Here is a 24,242-nt window from a genome sequence, read left to right on the forward strand (position 1 = left end):
GCTGGAGTGGGCCACGACGCCCTCTCCTCCCCTCCCCTCCCCTCCCTTCCCCTCCCCTCCCCTCCCCTCTTCTCTCCTCCCCTCCCCTCTCCTCTCCTCTCCTTTCCTTTCCTTTCCTTTCCTTTCCTGATGGAGTCTCACTCTGTCACCGAGGCTGGAGTGCAGTGATGCAATCATGGCTCACTGCAGCCTCTGCCTCCCAGGTTCAAGTGATTCTCGTGCCTCAGCCTCCCAAGTAGCTGGGAATACAGGCGTGGACCACCATGCCCAGCTAATTTTGGTATTTTTAGTAGAGACTGGATTTCAGCATGTTGGCCAGGCTGGTTTTGAACTCCTGGCCTTAAGTGATCTGCCTGCCTCAACCTCCCAAAGTGCTGGGATTATAGACATGAGCCACCGTGCCCAGCCAGAAATCTGAGGAAGTCCTGAACAGGGGTCAGGGGTGTGATTTTGATGTTTATAAAAATTTATCATGATGGTGAGAGAATCCGATAAGCAGAGGAATGGATTCAAGTTCTAATATTTGACTAATTCCTTAGCTTTTCTTGGCCTTGGCTTTCTACTATAAAATGGGAATGATAACATATGCTTTTGAAAATACTCATAGGACTAATTAGACAAATGAGATAAAATGGATGTGAAAATTTTATTTTTCATAGCCTAAATGCTATGTAAGAATAGGCACTGTTATTATTGTTAGAAATCTCACAATTCTTTTTCTTAGGAGATGTCCATTTTATTCCACAGTTGTTAGCATATTTGATTAATAACAGCTGTTGTAGCCCACTTTGCTATGTTATATCATCCTGTGTCAATCACTGATACATTTAATAGGTTGAAAACTTGATGCTTAGGACAGAAGAATCTAGTTTTAAGTTCCATTCAGAACTTCTGAGGATAACCTGGCTGTTTGTCTTAAGTGACTTGACTGAATCCTCTCAGTCCCTGGGATTTTATGTAAAAACTATAATTACAGATCTCACTCAAACTGCTTTGATGATGTTGTAGGAAAATGTGCATGCCACGGGGTTCTGGGTAAGGGAACTTCTTAAGCAGTAAATGTTCATGGAGTCTCTTCCCAAAATGACATTACTATCATTTAAATAAATTAAAATATTCTTATTTCATTTTAAGAGAGGGTAGGTAGTTTGAGACTGTAGATTAAAAAGTGGAAGTCCTATTGCAGTTTTAGCATTGAACTGTGTTGCATTTGTTTATACTCTGGTTAGTCTTAGATGCTTATTCTCTAATTTGTTTTAATCATAGTTTTCTAAAGAAGCAGCTTTTCCTTTCAACCATCCAGTAATGTTTAGAAAGTTCATGGGGATCTTTGTCAGTAGAGGATTTAGCAAAGTAGCATTATCATTCTGTTGCACAGTGGAAAAACCTTCCCCAGTTATCAAAAGGCAGTTTCCTTAATGAGCTATCAAAATTATTATACCTCATCACATGGTCTCCTTTATGGGTGGGCTATTATGTTTGGCAAAGAAGTGTGGCATACCACATTTGTTTGAAGAAACCTCTCCCTCTCTGGAAGAAACATGTAATCTTGGTACAGCACTGTGGAAAATTGTGCAGAGGTTACATTGTTGACTATTGTGGCATGGGACTTTTTTATTTAGAAGATTGCTGCATCTTCATGTACCATCTTCATGTGAATTTCTTTGGAAGCTCATGACAAATTAGAAGTTGTTCCTCTAACTTTGTCTTAATCATGAGATATGTTGGTTAACAATGGGGCAGTATACATTCTTTGGCCACTGGTACTTTAAGAATTCCTTAGAACTCTAAATAATACAATGATCCAAACACATATTAAGGTATGCCTTTGTTAAAGACCCAGGCTAGTTTACACTTGTTTTTACTCTCTCGTTGGTTCAGATAGAGCGAATAAGGAAAATATATATATGGCCAGTCTGGAATACAGAAGCAGGGCTGACTTCTTGGGTTTGTGACCTGTGAAGTCACGCAGGGCATCATGCTCAGAAGGGCCAAGCACTTAGATCAAAGCTCTGTTGTCACCACCTTGAAATTTTGAATACCTTTTGAACAAGGGCCACCACATTCCATTGTGTTTTTGGCCCCACAAATCACACAGCAGGTCTTGCTTTGGGCCACTGTCTTATTGACTGTTAGATGATCCCAGATATTGACAAAAAGGGAACAAGATGAGGTAGGGTGCTCGGAGACACTTGTACCAGGGAACATGTGCTAAAGAAATAACTAGAACCCATCTATGTTCATGTTATTGTTTTAATATTGGTCTCTGTACTGTGGAGATTTCTGTTTTATGTAAAGAACTCCATGCCTCTTAAATTCCTATATTTACAAATCAAGAAAAACTTATTTGGGTATTTGGGAGTGGAAAGCAATAGGGAGTGGATCCGGGGAAATGTGAGAATTTTTTTTGTTGTTTTTTGTTTTTTTTTTTTCATCACGAGCAGCTTTGGCCAGCAAAATCTGGCTCTGCTGCTTAAAGTCCAGTGTCAGGACTTTATATGGCTCCTTTCCAAATGGAGGCAGTCCTAAGCAGGCGCTTGTACTTGTGATTATTTTTATTGTCTAACTTTTGACAGAACTCACCCCTTCACGTCTAGGCTCAAAAGTCGCCCTCTTTGTGAAACCCATCCTGACCACTCTATTTAAACTTACAACGCACTCCCATCCCCACTCCTCACACTCCAGATTCCCCTTATTTCACCTCTTTTCATTCAAATGCACAAGACGTGGTGCATAGTAGGTGCCTAATAACCATTAATTGAATAGAGGCATGAGAGACTGTGTTGATAACACACATTCCTTACAATTAAAGGTAAGCCTGGATGAGAATAAAATGTCAGCTTTCTTCTTACTCTCTTTTCCTCAGTGGAGTCTGTTCTCTGAAAGTGGATTCTGGTTCTTAAACTTCCTCTGAGTTCATCCTTCAAATAGAACTGAGTCTCTGATCACAAGACAGTCTAAGATCTAGTTTTCCAGTTTGAGCATATTCATATTTGTAATGGTATTTTCCAATGTCACTGTAGGCATGGGGGTAAGAAAATGTATTAGCTGTGGAGGAGATGTCAAGACTATACGGAATGTTACTCATTCTAAGGGAATCTTTGTGTTTCTGAGGAGAGACTCCTTGGGCCTTTTCATTGTTCTTCAGTGTGGCCCACGTTCACTTTCAGACAGGAACTCTGCAGGGATAACTCTGTCAGTGGTACATTCAGTCCTTCATCTCATGCTTCTCGAGAATGCTGGAGTCATTGGTATCCTCAGTTCCAGTATTGTTAAAGGTGAATTTCAAATTACTAGTCTATTTCAAAATGCTATTGAGTTCCAGTTAGCTCTTCTTTTGTAGAAACATCAGCTAGTTTTTAAAATGGGTACTGACTTGAAAAGGGTCTCAAGAGACATTTTAAAGATCAACATAATATTTAATTAACTTTAAGCAGCCCTGTTTTTAAATTATAGTTGAAAACTGAACTTCTAAAGGGGTACTTTGACCATTAATTTGGTAAGGGAAGAGTTGGTGCATGGATAAAGTAATAAGGAAGAACATGAAAGTAATTGTGTAAAATAGAATCTATGTTTGGTACACCCAAACTGAAGTACCTACCCTGAACAATTGTTTCTGCATACTATCATAATTTTGCTCTTATTCTCTTTAAATCTTTGAGAAGACGTCTGACTAATCAAAAATTCAATTTACTGATCTGATATGAGTAATGAATGGCTTCATGATAGTTATTTAGTTTTCAATTTGAGTACCTAAGTATCTCATTTCAACTACTTAATGTGTTTAATCTTTTTTTTTTTTTTTTTTTTTGAGAAAAAAAAAAAAACAGGCACTTGGGTCTTGTTTCTGTCAAATTCTAGGTATATTTGACAATTTATTTTTTCAATTCTCTTTTCAATTCATTTTTTCAATTCTTTGCAGTGAAAATAATGACTTTTTAGGCACTTGAAACCAGATAGAATAAATACAACTGTGAAGATTATTTTATTTTATAGCCAGTCATTGGAGAAACAAATTTTAATGTAAAAATCAAATAAATCCTATAGTGTAAAAGTTTTTTTTTTTTTCTTCCAAAGTGAGGTCTATATGTTGGTATGTCTGGGTGCATTGTTCTGATTTCATTCTTGAAGAATATAAAAAAATCATTTCCAGTGTAGGTAAATAGGAGGAAAAAGCTAAAATGAAAAGATTCTCACTGAGTTTTAGTCTAGATTGGAGATTCTGAGGCTTAAGTACTTCCAAAAATGAAATAATTATTGAAAACTCTCTGCATACTCTGTGATTGTATTTTCCTAGAGGAGAAGAGACTGGCTGAGGTGGCTTCCTGGGCAAGGCAAGGGTGCGGGCGAGGAAAGCTGGCATGTCCCAGGACGTCCAAGAAGGAGGAGAGTGGATGTGTTGTTTCCATGGACACGCCACTGCTCCACTTTTCCTCTAGGTGGTGACAAATGTGACTGGATTTAGCCTGGTGAGGTGTAGGCTGGTTTATGAGAAATTTGTTCCCATAAACTTTTTCCAGTTTTTTCCCTACAACCTTTATACAAGTAGATTACTTCCAAGCTAGAATTACTTTGTGATCTTACTTTGGAGATTTGTTTAATCCTTTCTAATGGGATATATTTAGGCTGATGGAATAATCCAAATATTTTTTTAATCATCAAAAAAGCATACATCTGTATATTCAGGAACCTACTTACTCTCCTGATGGCTTTTAAGGCATTATGATGATTTTCTGTCTCTATTTGCAATTGGAACCTTCAGTGACTAAGATTCCTAGCCTTGGAAATAACTGTATACAGCTATATCTTTGGAAATGTGTGGTTTTGGTAAGAGTTATAAGGTGCCCTGGAGGGAAAAAGGGCTCGAGCAAGAGTGTGCCCCAACTGAAAGAGGAAAATTCAGAACAAGGGTCTACTTGTCTATTTCAATTAGCTAATTAGGAGATCTAAGCATTAGAAATAGTGGAGCTTGTGACCACACAACTCATGCAGTCTAATAAAGTAACCTTTAGACAACAGCTGTAATGTAAAAGGCCCATGCCAAAAACAACAGAGCAGAGCCGAGTTCCTGTCCCTTAAAGCAGGACAGCTGAGATGGTGTCTCAGTTTAACAACAAAAAAGAACAAAACAAAACAACAATCCCAACCAAGGTTTTCTGAAGAGAGGAAAATGTAATAATTAGAAGCTAGATATTTAGCAAAGCATTGTTTTATGGATAAGTACCAACCTTATCAATAGACTTCTGGTGTCTTACTACTGGCTAAAAAGATATTTCAATTTACTGAATGTTTCTGGGTGAAACTAAGACATTGTATCAATTTAGTAAAAAATCTAAATTAGGATTAGCATAATTAGCTATACAATGAAACTTTTAAGAACAACAACAAAAAAATCCCTGATCTAGCGTCAGTTTTTAAAAAGTACTACTTTTTTTCCTATACCTAATGTCAGTGGCAGAAAATGCTGAGAAATTGGGATATTGCTTTACAAAGATCTTTTATTTCTTAAAACAATTACATCAAAAGTTGTAGCTAATGATAAATGATTGTGACACAGATTTTCAAGTTACTGCCAAATACAGGGTTTTATAAAATTAAAAGGAAAGCTGGATCATTTAAGAAAAGTAATTTATTTCTTGCTTTGACTTTTTCCCGGAACAAACATAAAAAATGTACGATTTTCCTTCTCGGTATTAACAAAATATTTTCCAAATCAACTGCATGCACTGCATTCCTTTATCAGGATCTTATTCAGTTTGTGACTCTGCTGGAAACTGATATCTTAGAATTAATCTGCTATGTGCTTTTACCCACTTTTCTCTTGTTTAATGCTTAAATTACATATACTAACATTCATTTTAATTATCTTAGGTTTTCTGGAACATACTATCACACTACAAATACAAAGTTTCAGGTCATTTTAAAAATTTCTTTTTCTCTCTTTTAAAAAAATTCTAACTTTTTGATGCATTCATAGCTTAAAAAAGTTTCCAAGTTGGTGATCTGTTTTTTGATCTAAGACCAGTCAAATGAACGTTTAAGGAAAAACTGCATTTCTAAGGTACACAGAGTGTGAAAGATAGTTAGTCAGACTGCCTTAACAGCTTTTGATTGTTGTTTAAAATGCAGGCACAGCCTTTTTGAAAGTCAAGAACATTTTGCCCTGCACTCAGGTTCTGAAGCCCCAGAGTTACAGAGGGTCATAAGGGTTAAGAGAGAAACAGAGACGCATCCATGAAGGCTGACAGTTCTGTTTTTCCACTTACAAGGGCTCAGCGACAGGGGCAGCCGGCCATGGTCTGCCTTCCTCTAAGCAACCACCTTCATGAGTTATAACTGTATGCAGACTTACTGTGATGGCCTGGAGTCTTCCCTTCACCAGCTCAGCTTCCTCCATTCTAGAAGTCAAGGACAGTCAGACGGGGAAACAAGTCCAAAGCTACCATAAATCAAGGAGCCTCCTGGGGGAGAGGAGCGGGGGTGACAGAAGAGAAGCAGGGAGAAATCCGCTCTTTGCACCAGTGAAGAAATGGAGAAATTCCCGACTTGTCAGGAGCGTCTCCGAGCAGATGCACAGATCAGGCCAGACAGACACATGTAATGAGGGTGTGCTGGGGAGGCAGACGCTGAGGCTGCTGGCATGAGTTGACTGACAAGTTTGAACGGCAGCGGCACAAGCCCTTTTCCTTCAGGAGCTGCCAGCTCTTTGTTGTAATGTGCACAGTTAGCAAGGCACATTTTCTTATTAACTGTTCCTTACCCAATTCATTATTTTCCAGGAGTGGCACAGACAGCCAACACACTGAGTGTTTAATCAGCCTCTGCTCTAGCAACACACAGTCATCCCCGGATGTGTGGGTCTGTGTGTGTTTGTACAAAGCTCGTTTTCCTGCTCTCTAGCTCTAGAGAGAGAGCCTTACCTTGACTGAGGCAGAAGTGCCAAGTCACTTGTTTGCCTTTCTTCCACTGATTGGCTTTGATAATAATACAAAAATCTATAGCTACTTTAAACTTCATGTAGTGGTAAATTTACATTGATTTGTTCTCCCCCTCCTACACCCCACCCCCGACCCACCTGCTCAGCAATTTGTTGCAAACTTTGGAATCTTTAGGTCATGGAGAACTCAAAGGTGTTAATGTGACTATATTAAGAAGTTGGCCCACCAAGGTATTTAGTGTGGCTTAAACACCAAGTGCCACCTTTTGTTATTGCTTGACTTGGATTTCTGTGGAATGCAGTTCTTTCTTGGACGTTGTTCAGAAATGACACTCTTGGCTTTCAGGAAGGTGCCCATTTTGACCTCACCAGTTACGCAAGAGAAAGGAGTGAGCCTTTGAAAATGTGATGAGACATTCTGTAACTGCCTGGAGCCCTGCACTGTGTGGATATTCCCCTCTTTAGAAAAAGGCAGACAAGCCCAGTGGGACTCTTAGGTCAAAGCAGAGGCTGGGAAGCTGTACAATTGCCTCTGTCTGTTTTCTTTTCCCTACAGGTTCTTTAATTAAATTTTGCTGAAGTAAATCCTAATTACCATCTACCTTATTATTATGTGTTTGAATGCTATTAAGCACTTTCATATCGACATTCAGTTGAAGAGGTGAAAAGGACAACCCAAACATTGAACATATTTCCTTTGTAGTTTTGATATTAGTAATAATAATAGCTAATATCTGTTGCATTCTCTCTATAGGCAAATGCATTCTTGCCAAGTGCTGAGGGATAAGTGCTATAATCCCCGCTTTAAAAATGAGGGAACAGGCTCAGAGAGGTAATTTGCCATGTAGCTAGTAAGTAGCAAAGCCAGGATTGGAACTCCAGCTGCCTGACTTTATAAGTGGCACTCATCAAGGACTGCCCAAGGACACAGGGCAAGGAGAGGCACAGGCTGAAGGTTAAGTCAGTCTTTATGAGAAGGGGTTGAGCCCCCAGCCTCCTTTCTCCGTCTAGCTCCTAGAACACTATAGCTGGGTGTAACAGCCTAAGGCAGAATGGCGTGGGAATGTCCTCTGGAGAAACTTATTGGCCCTACTGAGGTTTCCCCACATTATTGGCTGGAGTTCCCCAACCACAGAGCCCTCATCCCAAGTCAGTCACTGTAAGGTGAAACCCATGTTTTAAAAGTCTGAAATTATACTTGAGAGTAGTTTGTCTTTGCTCATACATCCTCCAAAGGGACACTTAGGGAGACCAGAGAATAGGAGGATTGTTTGGATGTAGGCCAAGTTTGATTACTGTTGGATGCATATTTATGCGTTAAAAAAAAAAAATCAAACCTTCAAAACTTTTGATTTTGTTTATTTGTAGATCCTGGCTGAAATTAAAGACAAAAAAGCAGTAATGATAAATATCTCAGTCAGAATTGCATATTTGGTGCCCAGATCAAATGGGCAGTCATCCAGTTATTAGTTTGGATCTTTTCCTAAAAACAATTTACCTCCCAAATCTCATTTCTGCTAAAGGAAAACCCAAGATTTTGCTAGTGTAGGGGAGGACAAGATTTAAAAAAAGAGGATCAGGGAATTTAGGAGGGAGCAGAGTTGCAACAACTGATTGGCATCTTCATGTGGGTGGTAGGCAGAAAAGGCTAGAGCTGGGAAAATCTGGGGGACCTGAGTGGAATCCTGGAGCCAGAGCTCTGATGGCCTTGACAATCTCCCTTGGTCTGCACTACAGATTAGGCTGTTTCCACTCAACTTTCCCTCCCTCTCTCTTTCACCTGCCTCTTAGACATGTCCAGCTCCAGCCTTTTCTGCCTATCCTCCCATGTTCTCTCATACAGTCATTTCTCCTCATAAAATTCTGTACATTTAACCCATCTTGGCATTTGTTTCTCATAGGATCCAGAATAACATCATAACTTCCACATCTACTATATTTTACTTACTTAATCTTTTATTGTCTACCAGAATGTAAGTTCCAGGAGAGGAGAAAGTTTGTTCATCCATGTATCCCAAACCCCTAACACAGTGCCTGACACATCAGAGGTTCTCAATAAATATATACAGAATGAATAACAAATGCTTAAAAAATTAACAATTATTAGTATTGTCGACTAAACGAATGAATAAACACGTGATGAGACCCATCAGTTGTCAGCAACCAGAGTGGTCCAGTGTCTCTCAGGAATTTTAGCATTCTTGCCATGCTCAGTCACTGTCTGGGAGTAGCCCCTGGGAAGCACAGCCTTGAAGCAACCATAGGAATGGATTTCAGAGTAAAGGTTTCATTTTTTTTTTTTTTTATTGACCCAAAATGGGACTCTTGGGTCAATTATGCTCCTGTAGTTCAATGTCTGAGAGGCACATTCTCATCAGCCACAGTGATAAATCTATGGAAAGAAAATAGAGCAGGGAGGGGAATAAAGATGGCTAAGGCAGGGAATGTTGCAATTTAGAATTGGGTCATTAAGGTAGCCTCAGTAAGAAGGCAACATTTAAGCAAGGTCTTGAAGAAGAGGTGGGAGTTAGTGATGAGGATACTTATGGGAAGAGCATATCAGGAAGGGCCTGTGCAAATGTCCTGTGGTGGGCCATACCTGCCATGTTTTAGGAACAAGGCTAGTGTGGTTAGAGAGCTGGGACCAAGAGAGAGTTAACAGGAAATTTGGTTGGAAATGTAACAGGTCCCAATTCATGCAGGGTCTAGTAGGCCATTGTAAGGACGTTAGCTTTTACTCTGTGTGGGATGAGAAGACATTGAGGTGCTTTGAGCAGAGGAGTGTTTTGCAAGGGTGAAAGCAGGAAGACTAGATAGGATGTTATTGCAGTAATCCAGATGAGAGATGATGGTGGCTTGTATCAAGGTAGTAACAATGAGACTGGTGGAATTGGTTGTACCATGGATGTCTTTGATTCTGTTGATGGACTGGAAATGGGGGTTTAAGAGAAAGAGAGGATTCATAATCACTCTTTGCCTGAGTGAATAGAAGTTGTCATCAATTGGCTGGGCACAGTGGCTCACGCCTGTAATCGCAGCATTTTGGGAGGCCGAGGTGGGTGGATCACGAAGTCAGGAAATCGAGACCATCCTGGCTAACACAGTGAAACCCTACTAAAAATATAAAAAATTGTATTTTTTATATCTGCTAAAAATATAAAAAATTAGCCGGGCGTGGTGGCGGGTGCTGAATGGCGTGAACCCGGCAGGTGGAGCTTGCAGTGAGCTGAGACCACGCCACTGCACTCCAGCCTGGGCGGCAGAGCCCGAGACTCCGTCTCAAAAAAAAAGAAGTTGCCATTAATTGAGATAGTGAAGTTGATGAACGAGGATTTTTTTTTTTTTTTGAGGGAGAGGATAGATACCCCAAGTTTTGAAAAAGTCAATTGGTTCTCTACATGGAGATGTTGAGTAGGCAACTGGGTATATTAATTTGGAGTTTAGGAAAGAAGTCTCAGGTGGATTTATAAAATTTATTGTAACTACGGAAGGATCAGAAAACATCCAGAATTATAGTTCAAAAAGCAGCATATGTTAGTGAACTAGCTCCCATTAAATATTAACTATATATTCACAAACAAATTCAGCCTTTGTAAAATAAATATATAATAGAGTGCTATCTGCTGTCAATTATCTTATTGAACTACTTTTACTAAATATTTTTGTTGTTTTCTAACCAGTGTAAACGAGGATGGCAAGAGTTAAAAGTTAGAGTCAATTAGTTGACATTATATTAGGAGGTAGGGATATAAGAGATTACGAGACAGTGCTCCTTCTTCCAATGAATTTACTGTCTGGCTGGAGAGATCAGACACATGCTCAAAACAATTAGAAGAAAAAAGAATAGTAAACCAACCGTTATTGTATTCTGATGAAACAAAGTGCTAACTAATGCATGATTTGAGCCCAGGGTAGTATATCATAGTGAATGATAGTAGTGTGTGGGATTAGCAGTGAGTGCAACATGAATTGAAAAATTGAGATTAACGTGAGTTGCAGGAAAGCTGTTGCAGGGAGAAAGCAGACTTTAGAAGCAGGGAAGGCATTTCTAAGCATGAGAGGGGGTGAAACAATGTGTTAGAGGTCCATAAGGGAGATCGTCCTGTCTGGAGCAGAAAGGAGAAATTAGACAGAGAGATGGGTAGAGATATACATTTATACATAGAACTTGATGTTCAGGGCAAGTGGGAGAGAAAAGATCAAATTCATATTTTAAGGAAATAAAACTGCCAACTTCTCAGAACATACAGGAAGAGGGAAAATTCAGGTTGAGAGATCATCAGGAAGGGTGACTATGAAAGAGTCCGTAGAAAGAGCCTGTAGAAAGATGGGTGCTGACGAGTTGATGGGTGCAGCACACCAACATGGCACACGTATACATATGTAACCTGCACGTTATGCACATGTACCCTAGAACTTAAAGTATAATAAAAGAAAAAAAAAAAAAAGAGGCTAGAAAATCACCGAGGTTCCACAAAAGGAATGGTCCCCCAGGGTTCTTCCTCACCTTCAGAAGGTCTGAACTCAGAGGCCACAAACTGGATGAACCTGAAGGACAAAGTAAGTAGAGGAGGCGTATTTAAGGTGCTAATACAAATGTGTTAGAACCCAAGGGGGATGGCAATGGGAATGACCAATAAGGAAGAAATCTATAAGAAATTTCAAGAAGAGGGTTCAACTGGAGAGAAGGATGAGAATTTGATAGGTTCCAGATGAAGTACAAAATAGAGCTTGAATTAGAAATTTCAGATCAAAAATCGTAAAGAAATGAAATCTAATGAAATAGTGGCAGGAGAAAATTGAAGGATGCCAAAGGCAGGAAGTCAATATTTTTAGAATGTGTATGTCAAAATGTCTCTAGAGCCTTTTTGAAACCAGATCCCATGTTAAAAAACTGGATGCTCATTCTCCTTCTCACTCTTCTCTCTTTCTCTTTTTCTTCCCATGTTTCTCTCTTTATAACTTCTCACACTTCTGGAGGTCAGAAGTAGTGTCATGCTAAGAATATGGTGTTTATTTTTTATACTACATCTCTGAAGGAATTATTAGAAAAACCTTCACTTTCAGATTTGCCATGTGCTAATGAGTCTGTTTCTATTTTCTTTTTTAAATCCTTGACCCTTATTCTCTCACATCACTGGACAAGGTGAGTTTTTCATCGCCCTTTTATTCTTTAGTAGACCCTTGGAAGGGATTTAATTGCCATAGGCAAGTAACAAATAGTATGCGAGTAGGGTGACCACATAAATCAAATTAAAAAATTTGACCACATAAATCAAATAAAAATTATTTTGATTTGTTGGTACTATGACATACCCATTTCATTGTGAGGTAATTTGAGCTTTATGGTTTAAAGAGTAAATGGGGGAAAATAATAGGCTTCAAGACAATCTGCAGTACAGATGCTTATCTTACTTGAGCTCTCCATGACACTGGGCAGAGTTAATCTCTCATTCTCTCTTCACTTGGCTTCCAGGACACCTCACTCTCTTGATTTTATTCTCATGTCATTGGTCTCTCCCTCTGAGCCTTCTTTGTTCTTTCTCCTTTTCTCAATGTCTTAAAATTGCAGTGCACTAAAGCTGCAGTTGTTGATCTTTTCTTTTCTATTCCTTTCTAGTCACTCTCAAGATCTCATTTAGTCTCATTTTAATGTCATTCAGATGCCAAGATTCATGCATTTATTCATGTCTCCAGCCTAGACTTCTCTTCTGCGCTGAAACTCCCTTACCTCAGAAATCTGTATGCCTCATTCCCTCACCTTTTTAGATCTTTGCTGAGATGCTACCTTCTCAATGAGGCCACTTTGACTATACTATACAAAACCACAAATCCCTCTTTCTGAAACTATGAATCCTCCTCATCTGGCTCTTTTTTTTGTTGTTGTTGTTTTACCTTTATCATGTTCTGTAATACTATATGACACACTTTTTTGGGGGGTTTATTGCCTGTCTTCTTTCACTAGAATGCAACCTCCATGCAGAGAAGGTTTATTTTTTATCTGTAGTCTAAATACTTAGAGCAGACTGGTACATAGTGGACACAACAGATAATTGTTGGATGGTAATCATTATGATCCATTTGATGGTACAATATGTGTCAAATACCTTATAGGCCTACTTAATGGATTGGGGAAATTGACATTCAAAAAGATTAACTAATCTACCAATGGGTGATATGTCTAATAAGCAGTAAAACTAGGATTTAAATCTAGAACTGTCTGGACAAAATGTTCCCTCTTTATTCATCATACTATCCTACCTCTATTTTTTCCTTAGTTGCAATGAGACACCACAGCACAAGGATTAACCAGACGTAGAATACTATATTATGACCCACAAATTCAATCATTTTGATGATTAGTGGAATTGATTTTTAAGACTGGACACAGTTTACAACCATTTTTTTGATATTTGCTTAAAGATTGTACTATAACATTTTGTAAGCAAAGAGAGTCTACAATCACTTTTTCTTTGAAATTTGCTTAAATATTAGACTATAATTATTTTGTAAGCAAAATATTCCAGAGATATACCACTACAAAAAAAAATTCTACTTGCATGTAGTCAGGTAGTGTATGTGGTTAAGCATACTGCTGTCTCTTTAAACAACTATGCAGTGCTTTCCAGCTAAGTCTCCTAGAGGTCAAACAACTGCTCCATTTAGTGGAAAAGGATATTTAACTAAACCAATTGACTTTTTAGAGATAAAAGGTGCAGCTGTTTTCTGAACACAGCCTAAGTTATCTAATATCCTATCAAAAATAACCACAGATAAGAAATAACCTATTAACAAACCAAGCACACAGCAAAGTCTCCCCAAATACCCATCAAACAAATTGAAAATGTTCCATAATTTATTTTCCTTCTCATGTCCATGTAACATAAGACACCAATATTTAACATATTTGAGATCTTATATCTTAGTTTCCTCTGACTCAGTTTACAAATGGACATGAAAATAATCAGCATCATAGAAAGTATTAGCATAGCTTTAAACTGGAGAAAAAGCAGGAGGCTAAACAGTCTGTAATTACCATTCCACAAAGATCAAGTACTACAGGGTACCTCGGCACAGTGCATTTTTCTCTATCAATTTCCCACTTACACGTCCACACCTTCTGGTGCTTTTATACCCTTGTACAGTGTGTATCATAGAGGAGGATGAAAAACACCATCTAGGTTGAACTTTAGATGTATTTGTTATGAGTAAGAGCATTCGGTGTGGACCATTTGCCTTATTCACTTTCCTTCCTTTGTTAGTAGTGTAAGGAAGCCGCCCTTCCCTCAGCATTGTTTTCGGATTTGGGTGTATTTAATAATGCTGTTCCACTGTGATACCTTTACTTGACACTTTCGTTTTTAGCCAGTCGATTCAACATAATGTTTAAAATATTTGGACCAAAAAATGTTCCTGAAATCAAAAGCATTTTGAGTACATTCAAATATGTGGTAGTGCATACTAAACTGGATGTTTAAATTATCCAGATTGCTTCTGTGTGTGCTCAGCTGTTTTATGAGCTTAAAAAATGTGGGCTTTTTTTGATTGTTGTTTTGAGGGTTATTTCTCCTTTTTCTCTCAAAGTTTGTGATTTTAGTTTAAAGAGTAACTGATTCAAAGTTTTAGCATCAGGGTAGTTTTTGCCCTAGATTTACACAAAGAAATACTAAGTGGGGTTTCTTCTATCAACTGAACTTGTTGCATTCCCTTTTTCTCCTTAAGTTTGAATCTCAATTTTTGTTGGTATAGCAAAATAAATACCCTCAAATTTGTATTGATCTCATAAATGCAAATAGAGAAATTAAAGCTGATCATTGAGAAGCTGCCTTGCCTATAAAGAAGTTATTGAGTCTGTAGCTCTACTAGACTCCCAAATGTAGACATCGGGACTGCTGGACCTAATATTTATATCTCAAATACTTATATTCCCCCATAAAGTCTTGAAGAACAATTTGACCATCATAGGAATACAATTTGGGAACTGGATATGGAATTTAAAAAAGATGTCACTGCTAAGTGGAAGCCCAGTACTTTGAGTTCTGATTACGTAGTCATTCATCTATCTATACATCACATCGTGGTTAAACATCTATTGACTATGTAACGACATCACGCTATGTGCAGAGATAAAGATAAATAAGACAATGAACTTTTTAGTGGAGAAGATAAGAGGTACACAGAAGACAAGTTAATACTGCATGAAAAATGAAAATGTCACCAGTCAGAATCAGGACAAGGAAGGCCAGAGTTCAGCGAAGTCATCCTAGCAGAGATAGCAGTTGAGCTGAGTGCTTGAGTCTTTCAGATTTGGACAAATAAGAGTTAATTAACCAAGAGAATGATTCCAGGATAGGAGGTGTAGGGAAGTAAGGGGGACATGGCACAGTCACAGCCCCTGAATTTCTAGATCATTATAGATAAACTGAATTATTTCCCTAGGTGCAGATTTTTTAGTAGATAATGGAATGGCATCTTACCAAATTGTCCATGAACAGGCTTATACATCCCCAGGTTATTATGTAAGGTATGTGATATTCAAAGACTCTATGTGTATACATATATACACATACATATTATAAATATGTTTGCCTCTATTAATGATCCTTAGCTAATTCACGTACATCAAAATCTTGTTTCTCTTCCATTAGTTAATGAATGTAGATGGTTTTGGAATCAGAGATACTGGCTTATTTTCCAACCTTTCCATTTACTAGATGAGTGAACTCAAGAAAATCACTTAATATCTGAGAGAGTGCATTTTTTCAGGAGTACAATGATGGGAATAAGAAATATGTCAAAATTTTTTTCATCAATATTAAGTTAGTATTTAGGTAAACATGGTTAGAGGCTACAATGGATGCTTAATAAATGGCAACTTTACTATTACTATTTATCTTATTGTACAAGTCCAGTTCTTAGAAAGGTACATTAAATCTTGCAGTCATATTATTTTTTTTTCAGTGCTTTTACATTTGCTGAATACCTCTTTTAACGTATATAACCTAATACTGCAATTGACTTGTTCATGAGAAAGACCAGAGTCTCATTCTTCCCTATGAACCAAGAAGCTATCAGATATCTTCATTTCCAGTATGGGAAAACTGAGGCATAGATGGACTGACCGATTTGGGCAAAGAGCCAATTCATTAAATAATAACTCTCCTTGTCTTTCCATTGGATTCCCTATGGAAATCTTGGAGGGCTCGGTCTGATTCTTTGTCACTATGGAAATATCCTATAAGATTATCCGATTAGATTGGTTTCTAGGCAGAGCCATCACTCTGAAAGCTAGGGTGCAAGCCAGTTATGTTAAAGTGGATTTACATGGCAAAGCAAGAAATGAGCCAGCTGTCAGTGTGTCTGCCTTTCAGTCCATTTCACTATTAAAAATGAAGGCTCTGAGGTTTCATTTACCAACAGATTGGGTTCCAGACAATTGTAATTCTAGCTTGAAGATTTTTGGAAATAAGTGTTTTGAAAGATGCCAACTGAAAGTTTACTTCCAAAATATTTAATGGCCTCTCTTTGGAGAGATGGATAATTTGTAAGGGCCAGTGTTTATTGCATGCCTTAGATAGGCCTTGAAAAAGAGAACTAAAAAATAAAACCGCACATTTTCCATCTAGACGTTTTACTCTAGCACAGTGTAAAATATAAAATATCTTTGTTATTTCATCATTAGTTCTGTCATGAAAAGTGAAATTCTTTTGGGTTTATGGCCTTCCTTCCCCTACCCTCCCCTTTCTTTTCTTCCCCTCTCCTTTCTTCCCTTCCTCTCTTCTTCCCTCCCCTCCCCTCTCTTCTCTCTCTTCTCCTCTTCCTTTTGGTGCAATTCTAACTGTAGGAGTTAGATTGCTTAATAGGTGCCCAGGGTAAAGACTGAAAGAATTACATTATGCAGTGAAGCAGTGGTGTGGGTGGGGTGAGATTTAAAAGAACATTAAGTTCCAAGAAATATAGTTGCCAGAAACAGGTCTATAGGAACTCCTTTAGAGCTGGAGGTTAATTAGAGTCCTTACTTCCTGTGAAATTTGAAGGCCTAGAGCATAGCCCAAATAGTGACATAGGGAGCTGCCACTTTGTACCCACATTAGTTGGCCATCAGCCACAAAACAAAACAAAACAACAAAACAAAAACTCAGCAGCAAAAATATTCCTTTGTATGTATTTAATTTCAACCTCATAACATAAAAAATACTTCAGAGAAAACATTTAAAAGCAATTTAAGTGTAAATTTCTTTCTAAGTGAAATTCCAAAGAGCAGTCTACTCTTTCCTATAGGCCTTAGAATTATTATTATTTTATTTTATTTTATTTTTGAGACGGAGTCTCGCTCTGTTGCCCAGACTGGAGTGTAGTGGCGCAATCTCAGCTCATCGCAAGCTCCACCTCCCGGGTTCAAGCCATTCTCCTGCCTCAGCCTCCCGAGCAGCTGGGACCACAGGCGCCGGCTACCACGCCCGGCTAATTTTTTGTATTTTTAATAGAGACGGGGTTTCATCGTGTTAGCCAGGATGATCTCCACCTGCCTCAGCCTCCCAAAGTGTTGGGATTACAGGCGTGAGCCACCACGCCCGTCCAGGCCTTGGAATTATTAAATATGAAATCCTAAGCTATTTTGGTACTGCAATAGTAAGCAGCCTTCTAAAGGGAGTCCCTGAATAGAATAATAGCAGTAATTCAGAAGAAACAAAGGTCAAACCAGATGAATATCTCGTGTTAATTTTGTCCAAGGCTTTATTAACATACTATGGTTTGCGCATTTGACATTTGATTGTTATCAAGCTATATTCTTATCCCCATCCTTTATTTATGTATCTCTTTTGAAAATGAATATGAATGAATTAAAAATCACAGTCTTTTAGGGTGTGGGGCAGATACATTTTCCTTTCTTTGAATTTACCAAATCTGTTTGTGTGAGGAAGCAAGGAAATGTATTTTTGGGGCCTAATGGTGTAAGTACATTATTATGTTTCCCAGAGCTATTGAAGGCAGTAAGCTCACTTCTAAGTAAGCAAGGTAAACACCCTCAGTTTTGTGTTGAGCTTTGTATGACTGCTGGGTCTTCTCCCCCATCCCACGATCTACTAAGCACAAATGTACATGTGACAAATGGAATGTAAACAAATTGTACCCCATGGGTACACAGCAGGGAAAATGTACAGAAAGGTTCTTACTTGCTATTACAAATGGTAGCCTCCAAGTGCCAAGTTAATTATAAAAAGGAGAAGCAGTGACTCCCTAACATACGGCTCAAAATAAAGACGGGTTTGTCCACAAAAAAGAATGTAACAATTCAGTTCTGTGCATTTGTTTACTGATGATCTCTTTTTTCCCCTTACGTCTTGACATTCCACCAAAGCAGGCTGCGTGATCTTCCTCTTAGGAAACGACTCAGAGCTTAGCATTATTTACAAGCTTTATTCTACTAAAGAGCAAAATGTTCCAGCTGATAGAATAGATGTTACATGGCAGCCTACTGACCTCTCTATTTGGGAGAAATATTCAACTCCTACAGAGAAGTCCTAAGTGTTATCTGATTCATGGTCAGTTTTTTTTTTTTTTTTCTTTTGTATTTACTGAAGACCAAACCATTGACTTTAGTTTATTATGATTTTTCACCAGTGGGATGCTTCTCTACTTCATGTCAGATTCTGCAATAAACAAGGAGCTTTGGGCTGCGAATCTGAGCTTTATAATTTTTCACCTCCATTTGCTTCAAAGGCACCAAGTTCAGGCTACCTTAGAGTTTCACCTTAACAAGAAAAGGATGGTAGGGTGTAGGGTAGGAGGAAGCCTAATCTTCACACTCATCTTCACACCCTTTGGAAATGCTGTCAGATCAGGGTATTTGCATGCGGGCCTTTAGGAGAAATGGGGAGACAACTGCAGAACTGATCCTTTGATTCTGGGGCTCCAGGAACTTCTAGAAGCACCCCGAGTAGTAAGAATACTCACCTTGATATAGGAGACTATTGAAAAGACGTGTACTTCAGTTTAGGATGCCAATTATTTTGGGGGGATGGATACTTTTGTGTGTATGACCCAAGTGTGTCTGATTTCAACCTGAAGGAAGCTGACTTTAGGTCCTCTCAGTAGGAAAGGGTGTAAAAACTAATGGAGAATTATGCTATCTGGGACTTAATAAGATTAATCTTAAAGATTAGGGTGGAGAGGACCTAGCTCCAAATTGGTGAGCTCTGAGCATGAGTAAGTGGAGGGAAGAGAGAAGTCCAGAAAGAGAGGACCAACATGATTGAAGTAGCAGTTGCTAGAGTACAGCTTACCAGAGGATGGGGCAGAAAACTCCAACAAAGAACTAGGAGAGCATGGGAACCCCCTGGGATGAATGAAAAGGACTTGGACTTTTAGGAGTGGCATGCACTCACAGGCTAGGAGCCCAAGAGTCAAAGATAATTGCAACTGTTACTATGTCTTTTGTGGTCTCCCTGGCTCTCTAGGACTGGTATGACCTAGGGAAGATCTTTCAGTGCACAGTGTCCATTCCACTACCAAGGTGTAAATTAAACGCTCTACAGAAAAAAATTACAATTTGAAGACAAGCTAGATTTTTTCTAAAATCGCATTATTAAAGTATTAGAATAACAGTTGAGAGTCCTTGCTTCATACAGCAATATTGCTGCAGCCTTTATTCCTGTTTCTAACAATAGCTTTTAGTTCTTTCCACCAAATCAAGGAGTTCTAACACATTTAGAACTTGTAGCTGACATTTTGACTCAAGTGGCTTCCATAATTAGTTCCATATCATGGCCAGTTTAATTTCTTCCCTTTCATCCAAAAGTACACAGAGGTCTTGGTTATATCCTGTATCCTCACTACTTGAATGAAGCCCATCTTGCCCCTTCTTATATTCCTTCCCTCCCTTTAACCACAGAATTGTCATTCTAAGGGAAAACACAACTGACTGAGTCTATTTGTTAATCTACCACCTCTCAAAGTGCCTAGGTCAAACGGAATAGTACATTTAGTGGAAAAAACACTTTCCATAGTCTAAATGGAATGTGAGCTTATGCATTCATGCTTTACTGAATGGTCAACTCATATATGAAAAGAAGTGATCCCAGTAGGTTAGGCATTCTTAGTCACAGGATGAGATAGGAAGTCAGCACAAGATACAGGTAGCAAAGACCTTGCTGGTAAAACAGGTTGCAGTAAAGTTGCAGGCCAAAACCCACCAAAACCAAGATGGTGGTGAAAGTGACCTCTGCTTGTCTTCACTGCTCATCCTATGCTAATTATAATACATTAGAATGCTAAAAGAGACTCTCACCAGGGCCATGACAGTTTACAAATCATGGCAATGTCAGGAAGTTACACTATATGGTCTAAAAGAGGGAGGAACCCTCAGTTATGGGAAATGTCCACCCCTTTCCCAGAAAACTCATGAATAATCCACTTCTTGTTTAGCATATATTCAAGAAATAACTACAAGTACAATTAGTTGAGTAGCCCACACTGCTGCTTTTGCCTATTGAGTAGTCGTTCTTTTGTTTCTTTGCTTCTCTAATAAACTTGCTTTCACTTAAAAAAATAAAAAAAGAAAAGCAGTGATCCTTTCCTTAAGGAACTAGCTTGAAATAAGTAGGCCTACTGTGGGAATTACCTTCTACATACCACACTTGTGTCCACTGGTCATGCGTTGGTGCCTATGTGGTTGGTTGGAAAGGATGAGTCGCTTGGAGTGACAAATATAATTTTGCGTTCAAACATGTTTCTGGGAATCAAATAATAATTGGAAGTCTCTTGAGATCTGAAACTCTGTTGGCAATGTGAAAGTTTTCAGTGATGCACACCTTGAAGTCATGATTGTTGTGGCATGCTTGATTTCATTCATTCAACAAATATTTATTTTGTATTTTCCATGAACCAGGTACTGTACAAGGAGATGGTGATGGAATTGAGCAACATGGAAGCTGTCTCTGCCTTCTTGGGTTTTAGCCTTCAGTGATGGAAGATGCGAGAGAAGCAAACGGAGTCTTAGATCATGGTAAGTGCTATGAAGAAAACAAAGCGGGACTTTGTTAATAGAGTTACTGGTTAGGGGTGGTGGTGGTAGTGAGATGTGCAGTTAATTTAGACTGAGAAGTCAAGAAAGGCCTTTGAGGAGATAACATTTGAATTGTCTCAAGCTAAAAACTCAGGGTTCCTTCGGAATTAGATTCCCCTTTTCTTAGTTATAGACCTATGGGGTTCAGCTAAATATAATACTTATTTGGTTTTTATTTGCTCCTTCTAAATTAGGCAAACCTTTTTTTTCTCTTGCCATGTAAACATTTAATAAGCTTGCAAATTGGGCATAGGGAAGAGTTTCTTTCCTTTTAGGGATCACAGTAAATATCTCACAACTCGGGGAAATTGCCTCCAGGTAATTTGGTGGTACTTTACAAAAACGAGACTAATGACTTTAATAGCCAGGCTTTAGTTGTGTACATAGCTATTTCAGAGATAATCGAATTTTCTTCCTAATGAAAAGCTGCTTTGCTTTCAGTAATTCCATACATACTTATGTCTTGTTGATGGCTTCCCACTCAAAGAAGTTACCAAAGAAGTCATCTCAGCCCTTTGCAGAGGTTAGCTATGAGAAAAGAGAATTAACTTAGGTAATTCCCACCTATGGAAGAGCCATCAGCCTCCTCAGAAAATATATCCTACCCCATGTCTTCACTGTCAAATCAATTTGCTGGACATTCCTTCTTTATTCATTTTAACCATTTCCATGTGTAGTTAGATTCTGGAGTGAACCTTGCAAGAGTGATAATTATTTGTACCCTTGAATCCAATCCATTTCCACTAGATGTTGAGATAGTAGTCAGTTGCTGTCCTCATGCCCCCTCCTGCGATGCTTCAGGAGATATCCATTGGGGGTTTGCCCCAGAGGCCACCCTGTCCTTCTCCTCCCCTCAGAATTAAATAGAAAATACAGCTCCACAACAGAAAAATTGTAAAGGCCCTTTTAAAAGTGATGCTGATTTAGAGGACTGTTTGAATTAGGTGCTTTTGTTCATTTTGGATTCATTTATTCAGCAGTATTTACAGAGACATTGTATGGATAGGTGGGGAGATATTAGACTGTGATGCAGGTCTGCTACCTGTGAAAAGAGAAGGGGGAGAAAGGAAGGATTGTGTAGGAAGAGCTTCAGACCTCTGCAGTTTTGAGAAAGTTTTGGATAGGCTTATGGGGAGTTCCTGAACCAAGGTTTCCCATTAGAGAAGTCCCATGATGAAACCACTTGGCTCTAGTTCTCCTACTGCATTTAATCATTCCGGGAGCAGCCAGGGGAAGCATTGCCTCCCCTAGTCTCATGAGTGAACACCTGGATGGATCTGAAGGTGGGTTCCTGCAGGCTGTCAGTCAATCATACCTTCAAAGCAGGTTTTCTTGAAGGGAGGCTTAACATCTAGAATTTTATCTTCAGTGAAGGAGAATCATAGATTGAAGGACAGGCATGGTTTGGTTTTGTTTTGCTTATAAATTGAAGTTGTAGTTTTGGACATGATAAGTTTGAAGTACCTGAGACATTCACATGGAGGTGGATACACTGGAGAGAAACTCAGAGAAAGGAGTTGGGCTGGAGATACCAGTCTTGGAGTTGTCATCATTTATGGAAGGTATTTAAAGCCAAGGAAGTACTTATGATCATTTTTGGGGAAACTATATAGAGAAAGACGAAAGTGTCCAGGACTCAGCTCTGAGGAACTCTAACACTAACAGGTCAGGCAAAGGAGAAGGAGACAGTAGGAGCAGCTAGAAAGGTAGGAGGAAAGCCAGAAACGTGTGCAAAATGAGAAGGTATGACAGCAGGGATCAAGTGAGACAACTGTGTTCAATGAGAAGAGAGCAGAAACGTAGAGAAGCGTATTGGCAACATGAAAGTCTCCAGTGATTTCTTTCTTTCTTTAGTTTTAGTGACATATTGAGTTCAGAAGATAGTAATAGGCTAAAGGGAGAATGGAAAATGAGGTAGTGGAGTAAACATGTATTTAAAACTCAAGAAATCTGGCTCTTTATGGGAGCAGGGATTGGGGCAGTGCTAGAAATGGGTATGTAATGTTCTTGTTTTCAATGAGTGCAGATATTGAAAGACACTTGTAAATATGTAGTAATGATCCCATGAAAGGCAAACAATTCATTTTGTAAGAGAAATAAGGGATAGCTAAGAAGATGAGAGGAGTGCATCTCCCAGCGGAGGGGGAGAGATTGGCCTTTGCTAGAAGGGAGATAGATAACCATGTGTTCTAGCGTATGGAATATCATCCTCCCCCAGGGGTCTGTACTGCCTCTGCTGTTAACTTTTCGTTTGTCCAAGGGAGACTGGAATGGAGTCTTCATTCTCCCTGGTCATGTGCTCAGTAAAATGATACTGGAGGGAAGTACCAGCAGTCTTTGTCACAAGATTGTTGTTGGCTTTTCCCTCTAACTACAAAATGAAGCACAAACCTTTTTTTCTGAGACAGAGTCTCGTTCTGTCACCCAGGCTGGAGTGCAATGGCATGATCTTGGCTCACGGCAACCTCTGCCTCACGGGTTCAAGCAATTCTCCTGCGTTAGCTCCCCTAGTAGTTGGGATTACAGGCACCCGCCACTATGCCCGGCTAAATTTATCTTTTCTTTTTGTATTTTTAATAGAGATGGGCCAAGCTGGTCTCAAACTTTTGGCCTGGCAGTCAAAGTCTTTTGTAGCCTGTGCTCACCTAGCTGCCCCCGCCCCGTACTCTCCCCAGTTTACTAACCACTCCCTGATATGAAATACATCTGTGACCCTACTCAGGTTCTTTTTTTCTCCCTAGCTTTAGAACATCTTTTCATTCTTCCAAGTCCTGATGAGGGGACATCTCCTGTGTGAAGCCTCCCTTTACTCATAGAACAAATCATTCTCTCGCATGTGTCTCCATAGCACATTGTATCTACTTTTATTTTATCCCTTATTAAATTGAGGTTTCAAATGTATCTGGATATCTGTCTGCCTGCTAGTACATGAGGTCTACAAGTTCAAAAAATGTTCTAGTCACCTGGAAGTAACTGCTTGTTTAACTGTTAATGCCAAACTCATAAGATACATTTTTGGAGAATTTTTTTCTATAGGTTTACAAAGGCAATTTGATGGCATCAGGTGGGAATCATTTCACAAAAGGGTAATGACACAGCAGTTGTTCTGCATTGGGTCTGGTATTTGGGTGGAAATACAACTGCTCCTACAACATTATCATTTCTTCTTGATAGCAAGAACAGCTTTCACCCAAAGACAGGAATATTTGTCACAGGGTAAGTGCCTAATGGGGAGAG

General features: G+C 39.0%; 1 protein-coding gene and 1 long non-coding RNA gene across 2 annotated transcripts in view; one reads left to right on the plus strand and one right to left on the minus strand.

The window, feature by feature from the left end:
* PALMD (palmdelphin) overlaps nt 1-6,770 on the minus strand; it is a 48,438-nt gene extending 41,668 nt beyond the window's left edge. The window contains exon 1 of the mRNA XM_023231065.3: nt 6,353-6,770. Within this exon, the coding sequence (XP_023086833.2) occupies nt 6,353-6,397 (45 nt within the window). The 5' untranslated portion in view covers nt 6,398-6,770. The remainder of the gene's footprint in view (nt 1-6,352) is intronic.
* The window catches only part of LOC111555170, a 55,218-nt gene that overhangs the window by 22,750 nt on the left and 8,226 nt on the right, over nt 1-24,242 (plus strand). The window contains exon 2 of the long non-coding RNA XR_002735441.1: nt 20,829-20,945. This is a non-coding gene — a long non-coding RNA (uncharacterized LOC111555170). The remainder of the gene's footprint in view (nt 1-20,828; nt 20,946-24,242) is intronic.

Source organism: Piliocolobus tephrosceles, chromosome 1 (assembly GCF_002776525.5).
Source record: "Piliocolobus tephrosceles isolate RC106 chromosome 1, ASM277652v3, whole genome shotgun sequence".
Classification (NCBI taxonomy): domain Eukaryota; kingdom Metazoa; phylum Chordata; class Mammalia; order Primates; family Cercopithecidae; genus Piliocolobus; species Piliocolobus tephrosceles.